Source organism: Macaca fascicularis, chromosome 19, assembly GCF_037993035.2.
Source record: "Macaca fascicularis isolate 582-1 chromosome 19, T2T-MFA8v1.1".
In the NCBI taxonomy this organism is placed as follows: Eukaryota; Metazoa; Chordata; class Mammalia; order Primates; family Cercopithecidae; genus Macaca; species Macaca fascicularis.
In genome coordinates this window covers 49,402,049-49,424,569 of record NC_088393.1, presented here as the reverse complement: position 1 = coordinate 49,424,569, position 22,521 = coordinate 49,402,049, and the positions used below count along the sequence as shown (strand labels likewise).

The 22,521-nt window shown below is 55.9% G+C and overlaps 1 protein-coding gene across 4 annotated transcripts in view; it reads right to left on the bottom strand.

Annotated features, from left to right (window-relative positions):
• Positions 1-22,521, bottom strand: part of MEGF8 (multiple EGF like domains 8) — a 52,739-nt gene that overhangs the window by 14,101 nt on the left and 16,117 nt on the right. For 3 of the 4 annotated variants that reach the window (XM_015442051.3, XM_015442054.4, XM_015442053.4), the window contains exons 9-34: positions 21,891-22,057; positions 21,483-21,602; positions 20,963-21,107; positions 20,715-20,878; positions 16,948-17,148; positions 15,716-15,916; positions 15,032-15,268; positions 14,095-14,213; positions 13,870-14,001; positions 13,670-13,783; positions 12,970-13,218; positions 12,302-12,501; positions 11,754-11,964; positions 11,405-11,654; positions 10,695-10,827; positions 9,413-9,660; positions 9,225-9,335; positions 8,958-9,076; positions 8,430-8,637; positions 7,812-7,992; positions 7,103-7,266; positions 6,173-6,317; positions 4,107-4,338; positions 2,898-3,021; positions 2,514-2,727; positions 1,852-2,066 (exon numbers count right to left, since the gene is read on the bottom strand). In XM_015442051.3, the coding sequence (XP_015297537.3) occupies positions 1,852-2,066; positions 2,514-2,727; positions 2,898-3,021; positions 4,107-4,338; positions 6,173-6,317; positions 7,103-7,266; positions 7,812-7,992; positions 8,430-8,637; positions 8,958-9,076; positions 9,225-9,335; positions 9,413-9,660; positions 10,695-10,827; positions 11,405-11,654; positions 11,754-11,964; positions 12,302-12,501; positions 12,970-13,218; positions 13,670-13,783; positions 13,870-14,001; positions 14,095-14,213; positions 15,032-15,268; positions 15,716-15,916; positions 16,948-17,148; positions 20,715-20,878; positions 20,963-21,107; positions 21,483-21,602; positions 21,891-22,057 (4,604 nt within the window). The remainder of the gene's footprint in view (positions 1-1,851; positions 2,067-2,513; positions 2,728-2,897; positions 3,022-4,106; positions 4,339-6,172; positions 6,318-7,102; positions 7,267-7,811; positions 7,993-8,429; positions 8,638-8,957; positions 9,077-9,224; positions 9,336-9,412; positions 9,661-10,694; positions 10,828-11,404; positions 11,655-11,753; positions 11,965-12,301; positions 12,502-12,969; positions 13,219-13,669; positions 13,784-13,869; positions 14,002-14,094; positions 14,214-15,031; positions 15,269-15,715; positions 15,917-16,947; positions 17,149-20,714; positions 20,879-20,962; positions 21,108-21,482; positions 21,603-21,890; positions 22,058-22,521) is intronic. The other variant, XM_015442052.3, reaches the window with a different exon arrangement.

Genomic DNA, 22,521 nt, shown 5'->3' with positions numbered 1-22,521 from the left:
GCTTTACCACAGACCAAAATCACAGGGGCTTCTGCCCTTCTGGCCACATCGAGAGCCCCCATGGGGAGTTCCCGCAGCCACCCTCTTGGTGTGTCCCATACAATGGAGACTGGGAACCCTCCCAGTGGCAGGACTTGGGTCAGCCAGATTGGCCCTCTCACCACTGCTCATTACAGTAACAATGATCATGATCATTAACCATTTTTTAGTCCTTCCTGAATGGCAGGCATTGCTCTATGCTCTAAGTAAATTATCCCCCACTTAAATGGTACAACCTCCCTAGGGGACAGGATCTAGTGAAATGATTCCCATTTTAGCTAACTCTCCCTGAGGTCTCGGAGAGGGGAAGTCACTCATCCAAAGTCAAACAGCCAGGAAGTGGCCAAGCTGGAGTCAAACCCAGACCCCACTGACTTCACAGCCTGAGCTTTTGATCACAAGGCAAACTACCTCCCGGTGAGAGCTAATGTACCACTCCCAGGCAGGGCTCCTAGCACTGGATGCCAAGGTCTGTGGGATTCTTGGTCCTCCACACCCTGCCCTCCTGGTCTCGGATTTCCGTGAAGCATTGTTGGTTTCTTTAGTCCACCTCTCAAAATGGCAAGTGTCCCACATCCCTGCACTGTTGTCTACTAGTGTCTGGGTGGCTGGACTGATCACTTAGTTCATGGGTTGTGGGATGGTGAGTAGTTTTGCCTCCAGTGGGTCTTGCACAATCGAAGTATGAATGAGGAGTGGACTCTGGCTGAGTGACAGTGCTTCCACATGGGACAGTGGGAGGTGAATGTGTCTTGTCTCCCACTGGGGGGCAGTGGGGTGGGGTACGAATGCCTTTGTCTGCCACCGCAACAGTTTAATCATGTCAGGCGGAAGCATCTTTGGAATGGACTTTCTGGAAACAAGAGAGCATGCGCTGGGCAGTCCAAGGGGTGGACTGTCACGGGTACACACATGCCTGCCTAGGCCACACCCACCTTCAGGAATGATCTCTCCACCCCACAGCCTAGAAGAGGCCTAGATCTGACCTGCCACATTTGAACGGCATGCTCCTAGCCCTCCCTGGCCACATCCCACTACACCAAGGCTGGACATGTAGCTCGTGCACTAAGTCAGAGTTTCTCCTCGAGAATGTGAGCTAACCGACAAACACAGAGATGAACGTGGTCTCTGGAATTAGAAGGCATCTATACTGGGAGTCAAGGCCACCATCTGAGGCCATGTGTGTTGACATCAGGCCGAGAGAAAGCAGACAATGGAGAAGTGCAGAGAACAGCTGAGAAGATTATGGGTCATGTGGCCTGAGAGCGGCAGAGCATCAACACTTCCTACTCTCAGAGTCCATCAAATACCCCCACTTCCTTATAACAAAACCAGCTCGAGGGAGTGTCTCTTTCTTACAACCAAAAGTTCCATCGGTAGAGAGAGAAAGAGAGAGAGGAGGGAAACAGAAAATGTTTGGGAGGTTGAAGAGGAAAGTATTAAGAGTCGTGGATGTGAACCTATGAATTATATCAACAAAATTAACAATAAAAATTAAATTTAAAAATGTTTAAAGTCATGGAAAGGATGAGGAGACCATGATACCATGGACAAGAGTTGGAGAGGCAGAGGCTGGGGGCTGGGAAAGTGGAAACACACAGAAGCATGGCTGGAGGACACAGCAGGGACCCTCACAAGGCAACGAGGGAGGAAAGAGATGGTGGCACCAGAAGGAAGCAGGACTGTGGCTAGAGCCAGGGAGATGGAAGGAGGAGGGTGGAGGAGATGGTGGAAGAAAGGTCCCTGCCAGGGCAGAGAGGAGGGAGACCTGCCCGGGCCCTTGCCTGGCATGGTCCTGGCTGGGTACAGTACCTGCTGCAGGCTGCTGCTCCAGACACAGTGCTGCCAGCCCCCATCCGCTCCCTTAGAGTCCAGGCAGGAGGTGCAGTTGGGTAGGAGGTGACAAGGGGTGGGGCAGGGCAGTGGGGGTGATGATTCCACCGGCATGGGGGACACATTCAGCAGAGAGTGGCTGAAACAGGTCCAGTCATAGGTGGGCTGCACGGACAGGATGCGGCGGGTCTCCCCTGGGGGTGGGGCATGGGGATTAGAACCTCAGACCCAGGAGATCACAAGCTCAGCCCCTCCTCCCTCAGACCCAGGAGCTCAGGCCCAGCCCCTCCTCCCTCAGACCCAGGAATCAAGGCCCAGTCCCTCCTCCCTCAGACCCAGGAGTCCAGGCCCCCAGCCCCTCCTCCGTCAGACCCAGGAATCAAGGCCCAGTCCCTCCTCCCTCAGACCCAGGAGTCCAGGCCCCCAGCCCCTCCTCCGTCAGACCCAGGAATCAAGGCCCAGTCCCTCCTCCCTCAGACCCAGGAGTCCAGGCCCCCAGCCCCTCCTCCGTCAGACCCAGGAATCAAGGCCCAGTCCCTCCTCCCTCAGACTTAGGAGTCCAGGCCCCCAGCCCCTCCTCCCTCAGACCCAGGAGTCCAGGCCCCAAGACTCCCCTCTCAGGAACTGGGCCCACTGCTCACCCGTCCTCTTGAACTGCCGTGTCCACATGCATTTGCCCTCCCGCGTGCACTGCTCGCAGTCGGCAGCCCCGCACGCAGCCTCGGAGCAGTTCCCTGCCCAGAAGACCTCTCGCTGGTTGATCCGACAGTCATTCTCAGAGGTGCAGGACCCATTGCGTCCAATGCAAGCACCCTCGGGGCAGTTGGTACACCACTTACAGCGGGGAGCGGATGCCTGGTGAGGGAAGACAGGCTGGATGGGGCCCTCAGCACCCCTCCTGAGCCAGCTGAGAGCTCGGTGGTTCCTGAGACCCTGGGGTGGGTGGGACAGTTGACCAGAGTGGAGACCAGGACCTCCCTGCCCTACACCTGCCGCTTCTCATCCCCGTCTCCCCCACCACTCACCTCTCCATCTCCAGGTTGCAGGGTCCGAGGATGGCGGGCCAGGCACTCACTGCAGGTCCGGAGACGTCGACATTCCTCCGGGGAGCGAGGCATTGGGGAGCAGGGGGAGCCCCCACAGCCCAGTCTAAAGGGAATGAGGCCTGGCTCACTCACATCCATCCAGACCCCCTCCTTCTGCCTCCCAGACACTGTCCTGCAGGTCCCCAACCCTGCATCCCAAGCAGGACACAGCACAGGCCTCCTAGGCCTGGCTCTCCCTACCCCGACTTGGTAATAGATGGTCCCACATCCACCTGTCACCCAGACCGCAGATGCTGGACCACACCACAGGTCCTCCCACCCATGCAGCCACCGAAGACTTCTGCCTCCTGGATTTCTCTCTGACCATCCCCTCCTCCCCATTCCTGCAGCCCCTTGCCCAACCTGGTCCCCACCTGCAGCCTCTCGTTACTCTACCCCTCACAACAGCTCCAGGGATCTTACTGCCTAGGTCCATCCCTGCCCTGTCGTGCTCAGGCCTTCTTCCATGGCTCCCTGCCCTGCACAGTGGGGGTCCACAATCCCTTACCCCAAAGCCCAAGAGGTACACACATTTCAGACTGTTCTGGATTTTAGAAGAGCAGTGGGTGTACCCACTGTTACACAACACCTCCAGTAGGGTCTGGGGGAAGGAGCACCCCGTAATCAAACCATTAACATTCTTGTAGTAACTGACAACACACCCACTGGGCGAATAAGGCTCACTATTAGCCTCACGTCAGTGAGGGTGACTGGCAGCCAGGTGAGTCTGTGCTAAGCTTAGGAAAGCACTTTCAGTGTCCAGGATGTCTGGATTCCCGGAACCGCAGCTGAGGAGTCTGCGAAGCTGGATGGAGCCAGTGCCTCTGCCAGGCACGGGAAGCCCTGTCTGAGCTGACCCCCTCCGGCTTCCAGTCTCAGCCTCACTTCTGAATCACTGATGGTCTCCACTCTACCGTTCTTTTATGGCCCAGCTCAGACTCAGCTCCTCCAGCAAGTATTCTTGCATGAGACCCCAGTCCCAGGCAGGTGTCCCCACTCAGAGCTCCCCCGGCCACCCTGCCTGCGGTGATTCACCCCTTTCCTGAACCAGACAGTGTACTCCTGAGGCCTCTGTCCTGGTGTGGCCTAGCACAGGACCCCCTTCAGAGGGCTCCACTCCCCACTGCCTGCCATGGTCGCCATGGTTACCTGTGGGCCTGATCCCCGGACAAGCAGGCCCCATGGCACCAGGTGCAGGCCCCAGACTGGTTACAAGCTTCGGGTGAGGACAGCAGGCGGCAGGGGTCAGGGGGCAGGGTCAGTGCCAGCAGGCGGCCCAGGGCCACTCCCCCGAAACCCCCGGAGATGTACAGGCGGCCCCCGACTGCTGCCACAGCATGGGCCACAGACTCCTCCACTGGGGGTCCCACAGAGGCTGGGCCTAAGGAAAGATGGGGTATTCAGACAAAGAGAGAGCAGGAGACTCCAGGAAGAGACCCACACCATGATGCCAGTCAGAGAAGGATGCAGGGAGAGAGGAGAAACACAGGGTCAAAGGAGAGCAGAAACAAGACCAAATGTGGTGACTCACACCTCTGATCCCAACACTTTGGGAGGCTGAGGCGGGAGGACTGCTTGAGCCCAGGAGTTCAAGACCAGCCTGGGCAACATAGAAAGACCTCGTCTCTATAAACAATAAAAAATTAGTGGGGCATGGTGGTATGCACCTGTGGCCCCAGCTACTTGGAAGGCTAAAGTAGAAGGATCACTTGAGCCCAGGAGGTTGAGGCTGCAGTGCACTGCACTCCAGCCTGGGCAACAGAACAAGACCATGTCTCAAAAAAAAAAAAAAAAAAGAGCAGAAACAGAGGAAATACATGAGGAGAGACAGCAAGCAAAAAAAAAAAAAAAAAGGGAGAGCCACTGCGCCAGGCCACCAATGCATTTTTTTTTTTTTTTTTTTTTTTTGAGATGGAGTCTCACTCTGTCGTCCAGGCTGGAGGGCAGTGGTGTAATCTCGGCTCACTGCAAGCTCCGCCTCCCGGGTTCACGCCATTCTCCTGCCTCAGTCTCCTGAGTAGCTGGGACTACAGGCGACTGTGCCTGGCCCCACCAATGCATTTTTAAGATGGTTAATTTTGACCGGGCACGTGGCTCATGCCTATAATCCTAGCACTTTGGGAGGCCAAGGCAGATGGATCATGAAGTCAGGAGATCGAGACCATCCTGGCCAATATGGTGAAACCTCGTCTCTACTAAAAACACAAAAAATTAGCCGGGCGTGGAGGCAGGCGCCTGTAGTCCCAGCTCCTCAGGAGGCTGAGGCAGGAGAATGGCGTGAACCCAGGAGGCGGAGCTTGCAGTGAGCCGAGATCGCACCACTGCCCTCCAGCCTGGGCGACAGAGTGAGACTCCATCTCAAAAAAAAAAAAAAAAAGATGGTTAATTTTATGTTATGCGACTTTCACCTCAATTGTTTTAAATCCTCAAAAACAAAATTGAGAGAGACAGACATGAAGTAGTGGAAAAGACAGATTAAGAGAAAAAGGGAATTAAATCCCAGCACTTTGGGAGGCTGGGGCAGGTAGACTGCTTGGGCCCAGGAGTTCAAGAACAGCCTGGGCAACACAGTAAAAACGTGTCTCTACAAAAAAAAAAAAATTATTCAGGCCTGGTGGCGTGCTATAGTCTCAGCTACTCGGGAGGCTGAGGAGGGAGGATTGCTTGCTTGAGCCTGGAAGGCAGATGCTACAGTGAGCCAACATAGCATCACTGCACTCCAGCCTGGGCACAGAGTGAGACCCTGTCTCTAACAAAAACAGAAAAAGAGACAAAGGATCAGACAGAGAAGCAAAAAGGAAAGAAGACAGACGCAGAAGCACACTCACAACAGTCACTCACAACATTGAAATAAAAAGGCAAGTGACAGGCACGCTTCTAACCTATGAACAGCAAAGACTGGCAGGAAACACCCCCATGTCTAATAGTGGTTGTCTCTAGAGAGGGGGATTATGGGTGTTTTTTTCCCTTCCTATTTTACAAATTATATACAGTGAACATTGTTACTTTTACAGTCAGAATAAAAAATAAACTTCTCTAAGAAAAAAAAAAAGGAAGGAGGGCATCTCCTGGTGTTTAGATAACATAGAAGGAAGGGAGCTCTGCCAGTGGGTCTACAGGGGCCCAGTGACTCCTGAGGAGTGGGAGTCCCAGGACGGGTATGGGGCTCCTCCTCAATGTCCCTCAGCCTCCTGGGAGCCACAATGGGGACTTACGGGTGAGGTCGGGCAGAAGCCAGGCATTGCAGTTGACTTGGTAGAGCAGAACGTCGCTGCTGAACTCGTCAGGGTCCGAGCGCCCCCCAAGAACCACCATGGTGTCCCCTAACAGGGCTGAGGCATGGAAAAGCCGGGGACGGGGCTGTTGGGGAGATGGGGTAGGGGGGCGGACAGGACAGCTGTCAGAGCTGTCCTCTGCTCCCTCTCAGCCCTCCAGTCACCCCTGCACTTCTCTACCTGCCCCCCGCAGCCCACCCAATCCTAACTCTCATCAAATCTCACCTCCTTCAGGTGAGGTGAGATTTCCTCCAGGAAACCTCCTGTGCCGGCAAGAGCAGCCCACAGAACCATCTCCTTCCTGAGTTCCCGGAACCCCCATGACCCAGGCTGCTCCCTAGGAACTTAGCCCAGACCCCTTGAGATGAGCCACCCACATTCCTCACACAATCTCCCTAGAGACAGTGGGGGCGTCCTGGGGGTGAGGCTCAAGTCTCTTGCTTCTAGCCCCTTGCCCCCAAGACGGGCTTGGAAACGTGTAGACTGAAACCACCAGCCTCTCTAACCAGTGCAGACAGGGCTCCCTGCCCTCCTACACACATTCTCCTTGGCCTTGAAGGCAGAAAGAGCAGGGAGCCTCGGTCCTGCTTTGTATGAGTGGAAAAACCCAGGACGGGGAAGGGGCCTGCCAGGGCCACACCAAGTCAGGACAGAGCTGGGCAGAGCTCATGCCTCTGACCTCCCGGCCTCAGGTTCTCTCCTCCAAATCAGGGATGGAAGCAGGGGAGATGTGGGGTTATCAGCTTAGTTAGGGAACGCAGAAAGGAGGGGAAGCAGGAATCCGGGATGGAGCCAGTACCTGGGGCGCTGGGAAAGAGGGCCCCTCCCTCCTGCCCCATACATCCATGGGTCTGGGCCTCTTTTCCTGACCTTTGCCCCCTGAGAAGGGGCCAGCAGGCTCCAGGTGCGGTCAGGACAGTGCAGGGAGTAGAGCTCGGGGGATGGGGCTGCCAGCTCCACATGGAATCGGAACCCCCCAAACACATAGAGGGAGTCGGTGGCCTCATGGTAGACGGCGGAGTGACCGTAGAGACCTGGTGAGGGGCAGGGTGACAGGCTGGGGGAGGGGCTGACAACACCACTGATCCCAGTGACCTCCCGGTCCCCCTGTTCAGTGACCACTGAGGCTGGAGGCCTGGGAGCCTCTCTCCACCCATCCCTCTCACTTGGGTTCGAACAGACAATCACTAGAGACTCTGGGAAAGAGAAGGGAGTCCTCAACTGGCAGGAAGTTCTACCAGGCTCTCGGGAGGGAGACAGGGCATCCAGAATGTCTAGGGGACAGCGATCAAAGAAAGGAAGTGAGATTGAGGAAGAAACCCTGAGGAGCAGGGAGCTCAGAGCCTGGGGGCGGGGGACGGTGGCCACATGTGGCCAGGAGTGGGCAGTTAATTATGGAGTCTGGGAAGGACAGACAGAGAACGTCAACATTCAAGAGGGGGTCCTGAGAATCTGCGTATGGGCAGGAAAGAGAGGGAAACAGGTGGCCACAGAGCACAGGAGTGGACGGAGAGCCCACAGGAAGCCTGGATGCCCGGGAGGTCCATGGGAGCTGTCCCCTCCCGGTCCCCAGCCCCACCTGTGGGGGGTGTCCCGCTCTGGGCTCCTGACACCCAGGTGCCGGTCGCCAGCTGGTACTCAAGCAGCTGCTGGTTGAAGCCATTTTCCGGGGAATAACCGCCCACCAGGAGCAGAGATAGGCCTCGGCGGGCAGTAAGGGTGTGACCAGCAACGGCTGGCAGCTCCACGGTCTGGGGGGCCTGAGGGATGGAGGGCCAAGGTCACCGATGGGGCTAGAGGTCAGGGGTCACCTTGTGGGTAGAAGCGATCCTCAGCCCCCCAGAGTCCTCCCTGAAGTACTAAGGAAGGAGTGACCCCCCAGGGGCCAGTCAGACCAGCCTGGGTCCTGGCAGGTGCACAGTGGGCCCCTTGGCATTTCCACCTGCCCAAGCCTGGTGTGGCTTTGGGAAGTGTGGCTTTGGGAAGCCCTTGCTCCCCTGGCCTCTCTCTGCTGCTGAGTGAAGCTGTGTCCCAGCCCAGGACTGGCTCGAGACAACAGTGTGCCCCAGGATGGCTGAGGAAATTCAAGTCCAGGGCTTCTGTTTCCTCTGGGGGTGAAGCTGGCAGGAGCTACCACAGCTGTCTCTGTCAGGGCCCAGCAGAAGGGCTGGGGAGTGGGCTGGGGAGAGTTGCTCACCTTCTCCTGCCGCCATTGCAGGGTGGTGAGGTTGAGGACCCAGAAATCACGGGTGACACCCCCAGCGGTGAGTCCCCCCAGCAGATACATGGCACCACGGCCAGCAGGCACATATGCAGCTGCATGGAAGGAGCGGGGCGATGGGCCTGGGCCCCCATCCTCAGCTCCCGCCAGCATCTGTGTCCACCGCCGCTCACTCACTGAGTACCTGGGGCCAGGGTGCAAAAAAGCAACCTCATTATAATCATCTCAGCATCTTTCAAGGTGACCCTGCCTGACAGATGTCCCTGCATCCCGTGGGGTGACCTTCCTATGACAATCCTCTCACCATTCCCTGGGGTAGCATCACCTAAATAAGTACTCTGGTCCCCAAGTGTCCCCGGGTGAGCCTCCTGTGACAACTGTCCCAGTATCCTTTGAGCTGTCCTTTACTTTAGAGGCTTTTCTGCACTCCTCTGAGGTGACTCTTAGCATCCCGAGGTGACCTTCTCTCATTCGTGAATCCCATCTGCCTAGGGCAGTCCTCACCTGTACAGGTTTCCCAGCAGCCCCTGGGGCAGGCCCAGGCCCCCAAACATCCACAAGGTGGCATCAGGTCCCTCCACCATGGTGTGGCCCAGGCGGTGCAGGAAGCGGCTGGCAGTGTCCTACGGGTGGGTGAGGACGTCAGGGATCAGGCTAGGGTCAGGACAAAGTGCCAGGCCTGGGTGTAGGGTGTAGGGGTGGTACCAGGAGTGGAGGTGGGAGAACGACCTGGGGGCAACCATCCCTAGACAGTGGGTACCCGCAACTCACGGCTGAGAGGCGGCTGTCCATGAGGGTCTCCCAGACCAGCTGCCCACCATCCAACTTGGTGGCGCAGTCAGGACCCCCGAAGCCTTCGGCACAGATGCACACACCCAGGCTCTGGAGGATGACAAGGGACTCAGGGGAGCCCTGATCACCAGCCCTGTCCCACCAGGCTTGACCTCTCCCACCTGTACCTGGTTACAAGTTCCTGCCCCAGTGTGGGCATTGCAGTTCTCAGGACACAGAGCCATCCGGCAGTGTGGGCCAGCCCAGCCTTGAGGACATCGGCAGAGCCCCGCACCTGCAGCACCGTCCTGGGGCACGCATTCCTGGGGGACTGGGCAGCTCCCAGGACCCCCTGACCCACAGCGGGCGGAGCCCACCGAAGCATTGAAGCCCCAGGATGAGGAGCCATTGGCCTCCCAGTGCAGCACCAGCAGCCCTGTGGGGAGAGAGGCCAGAGGCTGGTAGCAAAGCCACGCTCCTGCCCCATCCAACCCCAGATGCTGAGAAAACCCAGTGTGACTGGGCGGGGAAGGAAGGCACCATATTATTCATAATCATCGCCAGGATGAACCAGTCTGCACCCCCTCCCTCGGCCAACCCATCAAGATTGATCTTCAAGCCTAAATCTCTCACCAACTGATAGCTACCTCCTGAGCTGCTATCCAAGCCCAAGTCCCGTCTCACCTGGACACTGGTACTCATCCCCTACTGGTTCTCCTGGCTGCCTACACTCCTCCCCACTCATGGTGGCCCAGTGATCCTCAAAACGTGAATTGGGCCCTGTCCTCAGCAAGCTCCAAACCTTCTACAACTCCTACTGCCCTTACATAAGACTGGATCTCTTTAGAAAAGATAGTGATTTGGGGGCAGGTGGGACAGGAATTACTTGATATGTTACGATATATAAAATATGCCTCAATAAAGTTATATATATAGGCCGGGCATGGTGGCTTATGCCTGTAATCCCAGCACTTTGGGAGGCCAAGGTGGGCGAATCACTTGAGGTCAGGAGTTCAAGACCAGACTGTCCAACATGGTGAAACCCCATCTCTACTAAAAATACAAAAAGTAGCCAGGCATGGTGGCATATGCCTGTAATCCCAGTTACTTGGGAGGCTGAGGCAGGAGAATCGCTGGAGCCCGGGAGGCAGAAGTTGCAGTGAGTTGAGATTGTGCTACTACACTCCAGTCTAGCTGGAAAGAGTGAGTGGTGTGGAGTCCTCACACCAGCCACATTCTATGTGCCCCAGAGACATGTCTCATTCAGCCCTTCTCTCTGCAGACATAGCTCAGCCAACACAATCCTATTTTCCTCTCAACTAAGGACAATGAGGTCCAGAGATGGTGAGGGACTACATCACCCCACAAGCAGTGGCAGACCCAGGTCCTGCGCCCACTTCAGGTGATGAGTTCGGGGGCAAGGGATACATAGCCCAGGACTAAGAGGTCCCACTTCCCCAGCCCCCATACCAGACAGGGCCTGAACAGTGAGGGGTCTGTCCCGTCGCTGGCCGCAGAAGGCAGCTATGAGGCTTCGGTCCGACTGGACAACACCAGTGTCCAGGAAGCGTGGGAATCCATCAAAGGCCAGGACGTAGCTCAGCTAGAGGGGTGCAGAATCGAGGATTAGGAGACAATGAGGATGAGAACGAGGGCACCTGGAGTCTGGGAGAAGGAGAGGTTCAAGAGGGGGAGGCAATCTGAGACTGGGAAATGGGCTGTTTGAACATCCAGGGGAGACTGTCAAACTATGGCAGGGAGGCAACCACTCCCCTTCCTGTGTCCAAAGTAGACATGGCTCATCTATCAGGCACCTCTTGCATTAAGCCTCTTTCTCCACATGCAGCTCCTGGCAGTCAGTACCAATCAATCAGAGTTGGTGCACAAGGTGTAACAATTTACCATTCCTGGTCTGGGAATGGGGAGATTGAGGATCTGGAGAACTGGAGATGGGAGCTGAGGAAATCGGAAGCTATCTGGGAAGTGGGAGAGTCTGTCTGTGGGCCTAGGAACAAAGCACTGGGGATCTGAGGAGGAGTTTGGGTTTTGAAGGATTAAAAAAACAAAAACAAACAAACAAACAAAAAAGCAACACTGGGGTCAGGGTCTGGGGATGCAGACTGGGTCAGGGGACATGGTTCTGGCTCATGGGCCTGAACCCTTGTTTCCTCAGTGCTCACCGTGCAGGGGGTGCTGCTGTCGGGGGAGAAGGTGAGGGTGAGTGGGGGACAGAGGGTCCCGGGAGCACAGGGCTGTAGTTCCTCAGTGGCTGAGACAACCCACACACAATAGGACAGGCCAGGCCCGGCTCTCGCAGCCCCGCCACCTGGAGGCAGCAGCCCCCCGACCCGGCGTGAGCCCAGTGCCACTGAGGACACATTGGTGAGGAGGGCTCGACCTCCACACTCCCGGAAGCAGGAACCACCGGCCCTGGGGAGATGGAGGAGAGCCAGTGTCAGACCAGTCCTGCCCCTCCCCACTGTATCCCCAAGCACACCCTACCTAGCCCTGGCTGGCCCGCTGGCTCACCGGGGATCCCCATAATAGCCTGGGGAGCAGAGCTGGCAGTGGGCACCCTCGGTGTGGTCCTGGCAGAAGCAGAGCCCACTGAGGTTGTCGCAGTGGCCACGGCGGGGGTCCCCGTGCCCATTGCACTGGCAGGGCCGGCAGCCCCTAGAGCCCGTGGCGTTGCCGAAGCTGCCGGGCCGGCATCGTTCGCAGTGCTCTCCCCATGTCCAGTCTGTGGAGGCCCCAGCAGGTGGGATAGAGTCAAGTCAAGGGTGGAAACAGGCCCAGGCCTACTGGGTCAGCTAAACCCTGACCCCACCCAGCTGCTTCAAAGGTAAGAAACCAAGGCTCAGATCAGGGTAAACAGCAAGTCCCAAGAGGGGGAAGTGAAGCCCAGCCAGAGTGATGGGTGGCACTGAAACCTGTTTGAGTCAGGAACAGGAATGGGGCAGGGGACCCAGAGCTGCATGAGGGGACACTGAGGCCTCCTCCAAGAAGAGCAAGCTGGAGCCCCAAGAAGGGAGGAGGCTCCCTGGGTCCAGGCTGGGGCCAGGACGAGGGCTGCTCACCCTGGCACTCGTCGCAGAAGCCAGGGCCCCGCTTGCGGCAGTGGCTGTGGAAGCTGCAGCCACAATCCCGGGAGCAGCGGGGTGCTGGGGGACCCGGGGAGGGTGTGGGCAGGGGCAGGTCTGATGTCCAGCCTAGGTCGCACACGCAGGTGAAGTCCGGGGGGCCGCTGCACACACCATGGCCACAGTCCTCCAAGCACCTGAGGGGCCGTGTTGGGGGTGGGGAAAGCGCCAGGCAGGCCCAGAGCCCCTAAAGCACCTCATCACCTCCACCCACCTCATGACACCATCAAAGCCACTGGCTGTTTCCATGGTTTTGCACTACGTGGGTGACCCTGTCTCCAAGGTAACTCCATGCATCACCACGCCTGTCTCTATAGCAACCACATAGCACCACTGTGAAAACCTCTTTCAACTACGTCCTCTGCCTCCATGGCAACGCTGAAGACTATGGCCCACAGCCTATGGGTGCCCTGTTTCCATGGTAACCAGGGTTACACTGGGGACCCTGTCACTCTAACGAGGACCTAGTCTGCAAGGTAAACCCCTGGCTAACTAGGGATGCTGGTTCCACAGGAAGGGACCCAGTGCCATGATGGCTTCCTCCCTCCACCTCCATGTGCCCCAGCCTGGGGCGACATCTCCATAGCAACCCCCACCTCACTCACGTGCGGTTGCAGTGTGAGATGCCATCACCCTGGTAGCCCCGCTGGCAGTGACACTCGTAGCTGAGGGGCGTGTTCAGGCAGGTCGCCCGCGGATGGCACCGGGCCAGGCCCAGGCGACACTCATCCACGTCAGGACAGCGGGCATATGCCCAGCGGGCAGGGAGGGCCACAGGAAGCCCCAGGCCCTCCCCCACCCACAGGGAGCAGTTACCCCCACCGAGGGGCCCTGAGAAGTCCCCCTGTAGGCACCTGTGGGGTGAGAGAGTGAAGAAGCAGGGGACAACATAGAAACAGGAGCCATACATAGAAACAATGACAGGGAGAGAGGAGGCCAATCGCAAGGAGAGGGACGAAAATATAGATTTGGAAAGAGGGACAGAGAAACCAGGAGAAGTCGAAGACAAAAACAATTTTGGAAGACAGAAGAGAGACATAGACGGAGATGCAGTGAAAAGGAGAGCAGAGACAGAAACAGACAAGGAGAAAGAAAACGAGTTGCAGAGACCCGGCAAAGGAGGACAAATTGAGAAAAAAGAGCGGGAGGGTAAAATAAACAACAGAAAAACAATATGGAAAAGGGAAGGTGGCCATGGGATGGGGTCAGGGCAAGAGGGCAGAGAAGCAAAGAGGCTATTAGAATGACCAGTCATGGAGGAAGGACACAGCCGGGCACCCTGCCCACCTGCCCGCCTGGGCTCACCGTCCCAGTGTGGGGTTGTCCTCATTGCCACACCAGCCACACTCGTGGCTCTGCAGACACTCGTGGCAGGTCAGGAACCCATCGCAGCTCCGGCACCGTGGCTCCGAGTGCACACTGCAGGATGGCAGGGGTGGGGGTCAGAGCCCTGGCCCCTTGCCAGTGGGGATCTTCCTCTGTTAACCCTGCCCCAGGGACCGTACCTGTCATCCCAGCCTCGACAGCCCCCGTGTGGGTACCGGGCCAGGTAGGCGGCAAACAGGAAGCAGGTGTGGGTGGACTGGCACCAGGCGCACTGGCTCGAGTTGGCCAGGCAGTCCTCACAGGTCAGTCGCCTGGGGCGGGGAGCGGTGGCCAGGTCACTCCACAGCCAGCCCACATCCGTGGGCACATCCACCCACCCACTCCCTGGACCCAGCCAGACTCACTGGTTGCAGAGTGGGGGACACTCGTCTGGACTCTTTATGGCACCCCGACCCCGGCCCCGCCGGCTGCAAGCCGCATCTCCTTTGCGGCTGGTGCTCTGATGCCACTCACAGAAGGGGTCCTGGGGGTCAGTTGGGCAGAGGAGTCAGAACCCCACTCAGCCATCTCCTTTGGGATCCCAGTGCCTATCCCACCCCCTGCCCCACCCTGCAGACTGTCCCTGCAAGGCCATCTCCCTCCCCAGCTGCCTGCATCTCTGGACCCCTCCCTTCAGCCACAGACACCCATAGATCTGCCTGCCCAGCACCGACTCTCTCTTTTGGGCAACAGCGCCCCTTCTGTGTGGTCCGGGTGGGGCTGATTCAATCCTCAGGATCCAGAGGTGGGCAAGGGGCCACACTCCCTCCCCCAAACTCCAGTCATTGGCCCAGGAGCCTGCACAAGGCCCAACCAGAGCCACTGAAGTACAATCCTGGGACTTCTGTTGAGCTCCTGGATGGTGGTGGGGTGAGGGGAGAGAAACAGAAAGCCTCACTGTTTGAGACAGAGCAAGGACTGAGAGCCTGAAGCTTTAACTCACAAAGAAACAAACCCTCCCAGGGAACAAGAGGAAGCAGGGTGTCGAGGGCTGCCTGACATCACTAGGAGCTGGCAGGCCTGAAGGCCTACTCCTGGGCTCCAGTGCCTGTGCTGAGAAACTCCCCGCTAGTGGAAAAGGGTGGAGTTGCATTCTCTGGCCCCTGCAACAGGGAGAGTCCTGACTCCCAGGTGCCTCTCTCTCTAGCTCCATCTCACCCTCCCCACCAGGCTCTGCTGATCAACGACAAAAGAAAGCCCTTGCTATTTCCCCCACGCCCCCCACCAGGGGTTCCCTTGGCTGCCTGTTGCCTGCTCTGGCTGCCTCCACCTTGTGACCTCCCCTGGTGGTCCCACAGGCACCTGGGTGCAGGCATGGCAATCCCGATGCTCCTCGCAGAGTGGGCAGAGGGTAGGCACCAGCACCAGCAGGGACCCACCAGCCCTGTCATCCCTGCAATGGGCTCCACCCTGGCGCAGGTGGCAGCTGGCACTGGTCAGGCACCAGCCACAGCCCTGGTCTGCCAAGCAGCCCAGGCAGGAAGAATAGGAGGTGCAGGCCGACGAGCGGTAAGGCTCCAGGAAGAAGAAGGAGATCTCCTGGGGAAGGGGTCACAGGAGGGACAGCAGTCAAGGTCTGGGGCAGGGGTCAGAGTCTGGGGCTAACTGAAAGTAAGGGTTTGGAACTCAGGTTGAGAACTCAGGCACATAGGAAGTCAGGATTTAGGAAATCAGTAGAGGTCCAGGGTCTGGAGGAATCTGGAGATTATTATAGGTCAAAGTATGGAGGGCAGAGGTCAGGGTCAGCAGGGTCAAGGGTGAGGAGTCAGAAGACAAGGGTCAAACTATGGGATCAGGTCAGGGTCTATGGGCAGAGGTCAGGGGCCACAGGGTTCAAGGGGAGGTTCAGAGTTCAGAGGCCAAGAGTTAAGTAGTCCGAGGCCAGAATCTAGGGATTTCAGAGTTTGCGGCCTGGCGTTCAGAAAGCCCAGGTGATCTGAGGCTGGGGCCTGTGGCTAGGGTTGGAGGTGGGTCCTGGGTACTCACACTGCCTCCTGGCACACCAGTCCGATCCCACAGCAGAGTGAGCTCGCTGTGCCCAGGGCCTGCCGAGCCGTTCAGCTGGCCCCGGATCTCTACTGCATACTTGTGGTCCCGCCCGGGCAGGGGGAAGAGGCGAGCAGACCCAGGGCGCTGCAGCTGCCGCGTCTCCTTCTCCTGATGAGCCACCCAGCGCCCCACCTCCTCCTGGGGTAGGGGTGAGTGACAGGCAGGGGCCTCAGAACCCTTCTCATTCCTTCCTCAGACCCCTGATACCTCCAAACCCACCCTGCACCCCACCCCCTCCTAAGAAGAGGGCCTCAGAGCTCCTTAGATCCTGAGAACCTCGGAGGTGAGACCCCCAGGGACCCTCCTCCTCCTCAGGGGCTTTTTTTTTTTTTTTGAGACAGGGTCTCATTCCGTCACCCAGGCTGGAGTGCAGTGACACGATCATGGCTCACTGCAGCCTCAACTTCCCACGTTCAAGTGATCCTCCCACCTCAGCCTCCCAAATAGCTGGGACTACAGGTGCATGCCACCATGGCCAGCTAATTTTTGTATTTTTTGGATAGATGATGTCTCATCATGTTTCCCAGGCTGGTCCCAAACTCCTGGGTTCAGGCAATCCACCTGCCCCTACCTCCCAAAGGGCTGGGATTACAGGTGTACACCTCCACGCCCGGCCTTCAGGGGCCTTTCAGGTCTGACTCAGACCTTCCTCACCTCCTTCAAAGTTGCCCTCAAATTCTGCTCACAATTGAAAACTTCAGCACCCTCCCTCCTCTACTGAAGATCCATCCCCAGCCGGGCGCAGTGGCTCACGCCTATAATCCCAGCACTTTGGGAGGCTGAGGCAGGCAGATCATCTGAGGTCAGGAGTTCCAAACCAGCCTGGCCAACATGGTGAAACTCCATCTCTACTTAAAATGCAAAAAAATTAGCCGGGCGTGATGGTGCATGTCTGTAATCCCAGCTACTCAGGAGGCTGAGGCAGGAGAATTGCTTGAACCTGGGAGGGGGAGGTAGCAGTAAGTCAAGATCGCGCCATTGCACTCCAGCCTGGACAACACAGTGAGACTGTCTCACACAAAAAAAATACTAATAATAATCCATCTCCTGCCTCTGATTTCTCCCCAGTCCTCCCCCAGAACCTTCAAATCACCACAGATGCCCTGTACCACACCCCTAGCTCCCATATTTACCATAAACACCCCCCTGAATGTCCCAGGCAGCCTCACCATGTTCTCTGTGTCAGGGCCACGGGCCATCCGGGCCAGAACGTGTAGGCGCTGGGCCCGGGCCCACACAGCCACGTCCTCAGACCCTGGCCCACCCGGCCCTCCAGGCAGCATTGGGTAGATGAAGCCACGGTAGACCAGGGACACATCTGTTTCTGCGCTGGGTGTCAGGGTGATGGTCGTGCTGCGGACAATCGACACCTATGCAACCAGGGATGGGTGTATACGTGAGTCCCTTTCTGGACTGTCCCCAAGTCTCCACACCCCTGAGGCCACATCAGAGCCAGAAAAGACTGGTCAACCTAACTTTCTTCCCCATTTTACCAAATGAGAGATTGAGGCCGAGGGACAGGGGTTAGGTGGCTTGTCAAAGGTCACTCTGGGAAAAGAGGCAAGACCTAAATTCAGACAATAGACAACAGGGTCCCAGAGCCCACCTTTACCCCTGGCCTCTTGCCATTTCCATCTCACATTAAAACTCCAGGACTGGACACTTCAGTGTCTTCTTATCCAACTCCTCACCTTTTCAGCTAAGCACTTCAAAGCCCAGATCTAATATTCAAAGTGACAAAGTGCAAGATTTATTTTCCTGGTGTGTGATTTTGTAATAGCAGAACAGTGGAACAGTCCAAGTGTTCACCAGTGGGAGGCTATTTAAATAAACTACAAATGTAAATGGAATGTCATACAACTGTTTAAAAAAAAAAAAAGAATGAAAGCCAGGCACGGCCAGCACTTTGGGAGGCCGAGGCGGGCAGATCACTTGAGGTCAGGAGTTCAAGACCAGCCTGACCAACATGGTGAAACCCCATCTCTACTAAATACAAAAAATTAGCCTGGAGTGGTGGCGTGCACCTGTAATCCCAGCTACTTGGGAGCCCGAGGCAGGAGAACCGCTCAAGCCCAGGAGGCAGAGGTTGCAGTGAGCCGAGATTGCCCCATTGCACTCCAGCCTGGGCAACAAGAGCGAAACTCCATCTCAAAACAAACAAAAACAAATACAAAAACCAGCCAGGAATGGTGGCACATGCTTGTAATCCCAGCTGCTCGGGAGGCTGAGGTGGGAAGATCACTTAAACCCAGGAGGCAAGGTTGCAGTCAGCTGACATTGCTTGCCACTGCACTCGAGCCTGGGCGATAGAGAGAGACTCCATCTCAGCTTGCAGTGAGCCGAGATCTGGCCACTGCACTCCATCCTGGGCGACAGAGCGAGACTCTGTCTCAAAAAAAAAAAAAGAGAGAGAGACTCTATCTCAAAAAAAAAAAAAAAAAAAAAAGAACGAGAGTGTTTCTCAAGTTCTGTTAGAGGAAGCTTGCCAGGAAGAAAAAAGGAAGCAGTCGTGTAATATTCATAATGTTACTTTCGTGTGAAAGAAAAATGATACGATGTCATGCTTCCTTGTATTTGAATAGGTAAATTCTGGAATGAGATGAAAGAAACCCAAATGGATCTTCCAGGGAGGTATGGTGGCCTTAAGTTGCAGCCAAGCTGGGGCTAGATAATTCTGGACCACTTAAGGGGTAGGGAGTTGGGTAAATGAGAGAGACTGTCCATTTAATGACTTTTTTTTTCTTTTTCTTTTTCTTTTTTTTTTTGAGACTCTGTTACCCAGGCTGGAGTGCAGTGGAGCGATCTCGCTCACTGCAAGCTCCGCCTCCCGTGTTCATGCCATTCTCCTGCCTCAGCCTCCCGAGTAGCTAAGACTATAGGCACTCACCACCATGCCTGGCTAATTTTTTTGTATTTTTAGTAGAGACGGGGTTTCACTGTGTTAGCCAGGATGATCTTGATCTCCTGACCTTGTGATCCGCCTGCCTCGGCCTCCCAAAGTTCTGGCATTACCAGTGCGAGCCACCGCGCCTGGCCTTTTATTTATTTATTTTTAATTAAAATGGAGTCTCACTCTGTTGCCCAGGCTGGAGTGCAGTGGCATGATCTTGGGTCACTGCAACTTCTGCCTCCCAGGCTTGAGATTCTCCTCCCTCAGCCTCCCAAGTAGCTGGGACTACAGGCACGCATCACCATGTGTGGCTAATTTTTGTATTTTTAGTAGACACGGGGTTTCACAATGTTGGGCCGGCTGGTCTCCAACTCCTGACCTCAAGTAATCCCCCCGCCTTAGCCTCCCAAAGTGCTGGGATTACAGGCACCCGACATCACGCCCAGCTAATTTTTGTATTTTTAGTAGAGACGGGGTTTTGCCACGTTACCCAGGCTGGTCTCAAACTCCTGACCTCAAGAGATCCGCCCACCTCAGCCTCCCAAAGTGCTGGAATTACAGATGTGAGCCACCGTGTCCAGCCCCAATGACTTTTGATATCACTGTGATTTTTCAACCATGTGAATATATGAGCTATTTTAAAAATCAATAAAGAGGCCAGGCGTGGTGGCTCACGCCTGTAATCCCATCACTTTGAGAGGCTGAGGCGGGTGGATCAAGAGGTCAGGAGATCGAGACCATGCTGGCTAACATGGTGAAACCCCGTCTCTACTAAAAATACAAAAAATTAGCTGGGTTTGGTGGTAGGTGCCTGTAGTCCCAGCTACCCAGCAGGCTGAGGCAGGAGAATCACTTGAACCCAGGAGCTGGAGGGTGCAGTGAGCCGAGATCATGCCACTGCACCTCCAGCCTGGGAGACAGAGAGAGACTCTGTCTCAAAAAAAAAAAAAAAAAAAAAAAAAATCAATAAAGAGCTACTGTGGAAAACAGTTTGGACATTCCTCAATAACATGAATATGGAATTACCATATAACCTAGCAATTCTCCTAGGTATACAGCCAAAAGCATTGAAAACAGATGTTCAAACAAAAATGTGTATACAAGTGTACACAATGTGTACAGCGACATTATTCACAATAGCCAAAAGATGGAAACAGTCCAAACGTCCATCAGCTGACACGAATGGATAAACAAAATGTGGTACAGCTACACAATGGAATATTACTCAATCACAAAAAGGAACAGAGTTCCTTTCCGAATGAAGTTATAAAATGAATGAGCCTTGAAAACACTATGCTGAGTGAAAGAAGACAGACACAAAAGGCCACATAGCATAGGCCTCCATGTACATGAAATGTCCAGAACTGGCAAATCCAGAGATGGAAAACAGATAAGTGGCTGCCAGAGACTCGGGGGAGAGTGGAATAGAGAGTGACTACTTAGTGAGTCCAGGGTTGTCCTCTGGGATGATGAAAATGTTCTGTAACAAGATAGTGGTGATGGTTGCACAATATTGTAAATGTGCTAAATGTCACTGATGAAAATTTTTATCTGTATTTTACCACAGTGCAAAAATTCTTTTTAAAATCTATAAAGAGGCCAGGCACAGTGGCTCACGCCTGTAATCCCAACACTTTGGGAGGCCAAGGCAGGCAGATCATTTAAGATCAAGAGCTCAAGACCAGCCTAATCAACATGGTGACACTTCGTCTTCTACTAAAATACAAAAATTAGCTAGGCACAGTGACGGGCGTCTGTAACCTCGGCTACTGAGGAGGCTGAAGCAGGAGAATCACTTGAACCCAGGAGGCAGAGGTTGCAGTGAGCCGAGACTGCACCACTGCACTTCAGCCTGGGCGACAGAGTGAGACTCCCTCTAAAAATAAAAATAAAAATAAAGAATAAAGTCCATAAGGAAAATCAGACCCTTGAATGTAAAGACTTTTGGAGTAAACACAAGAGTGATAAAGATGCATTTGAGAAAAAACAAACCCTAGGATCAAGATCATCATCAACACCCCACCGAAGGCCACACCTCCTACCCACCTTGTCAGGCTGGGAGGTGTTGGGCGGCTGCTGGAAGGTGAGCAGGTGTAGGCCAGGCAGGAAGCTCTGGGTGACACAGGCCTCCAGGGACGTGACGAAAACAGGCGCAGGCCCCCACCAGCCCACCGTGCCTGAGATCTGCTCCCCTCGGCAGCGGGCCTGCTCTGAGAGGACAGCAGGTGGGGGCTGGTGGGTCAGTGTGGAGTGCTTCGGTCCCCTCCCCCAAGCCCACTGCTGTGGACACTCACCAGGCCGAGGGAGGCAGCTCTCATTGTGCACACACCAGCCCAGGGTGCCGGGTCCCCGTGGAGGGGCTGTGGGGCTACTGAAGGCCAGGCAGGCCTGGCAGTCACCCAGGAGGCGGCCCAGGCCCAGGCAGCTGGCGGCTGGACACTGCGAGGAGGAGAGGGGAAAGGGCTCACTGTCCACTGGAGCTCAAGAGATCTGGGAAGGAAGGGCTGTGGATACAGGGTCCTGCGATGGAAAGGGCCAAAAAACTGAAGAACAGGGAGTTGAAAGACGACTTGGAATGTGGGAGATTCAGAGGACGGGGGATGCGGGGATGGGGTCACGGTTTCAAAAGGGTCGGGCTGGGTGGGATAGGCAAAGATTCAGGCTCTGCGGTCTGGAATCAGGAAGGAGGATCTTCGGCATGAAAACAAGTCTCCCAGTTGAGGGAAAGTCCTTGTCCAGCTGGTTAGGCAGAGGGAGACACTGAGGGAGGACAGGTCTGTGCTAGGGAACAGAGGGTCTAAGGCAGTCACTTACAGCCCCCAAGGGGGTCCCAGGAGGGGGTGCAGCTTGGCAGGCTCCTTGGCACCAACTGCATTCCGGGTCCCGGGAGCACACGCTGTGATCTGTGTACATGGAGCAGTAGTCCAAGTGGTACTGCAGGGAGGCAAGGGGACGGAGGACAAGCCTCTCAGGCCTGGGCCGGCCTCCCAAGTCCCCGTTTGCTTTAGCTATCCCAGAGGACCCTGAGTGCTCAGCACGTCCATCCGTTCCTCCCCCAGGCCCAGGGACCTCTAGCTCCTCTTTCCTCTGCTCTGGGGATCTCCTTCCCTTCCCTCATGGCCCTAGGGATCCCCCCTCCTTCTCCCAGGGATCCCCTCCTACCTTTCCCCTCACCTGTGGAAACCCTGCTACCTCCTACCCCAGCCACCCTTTCCCTGTCACCTCAGTGCTCACGTCAGGGGCAGGTGCCTGGAACACAAAGGGGGGCACCTTGTACGCCATCAAGTCCCCACGGGGCCGGCCGCTGTACCCCCCAGCCACCAACAGGACGCTGCCACCAAGCACCGCAGCCACATGTGAGTACCGACCACTGGGAGGCGCTGCTCGGCCTAAAGGAATAGAGACCCCAATGACATTATTAGACTCTCAGCCCCTCCACCACCTCCATGGCTCCCGATTCTCCTGGGCCACAGTCCAGCCTTCTATTCTGGTGGCTGCTTCAACCTCACCTACCCAAGGACACTCTCCCAGCCCACCTGGCCCTGAACAAGCTGAGCTCCCTCACCCCTACCCAAATCATCTTTCTGATCTTTAGAGTCAGAAAGACTTGGGTTCAAATCCCGGGTCTACCACTTACTTGGGTTCAAATTGTGGATCAACTACTGACTAGCTGTGTGATCCTGGACAGGAGAATGAACTCTGAGTCTTGGTTTCCTCCTCTATAAAAAAAAACCATCATCTCGTCCTCAAGGAGCTGGGAGGACGGAAGAATCTGCTGAGCCCCAGCAGGCTGCCTCAGTCTCCTGTTTTTGTCTGTCTAGCACCAGCCTCTCTTCTGATGATAGCGCCTGAT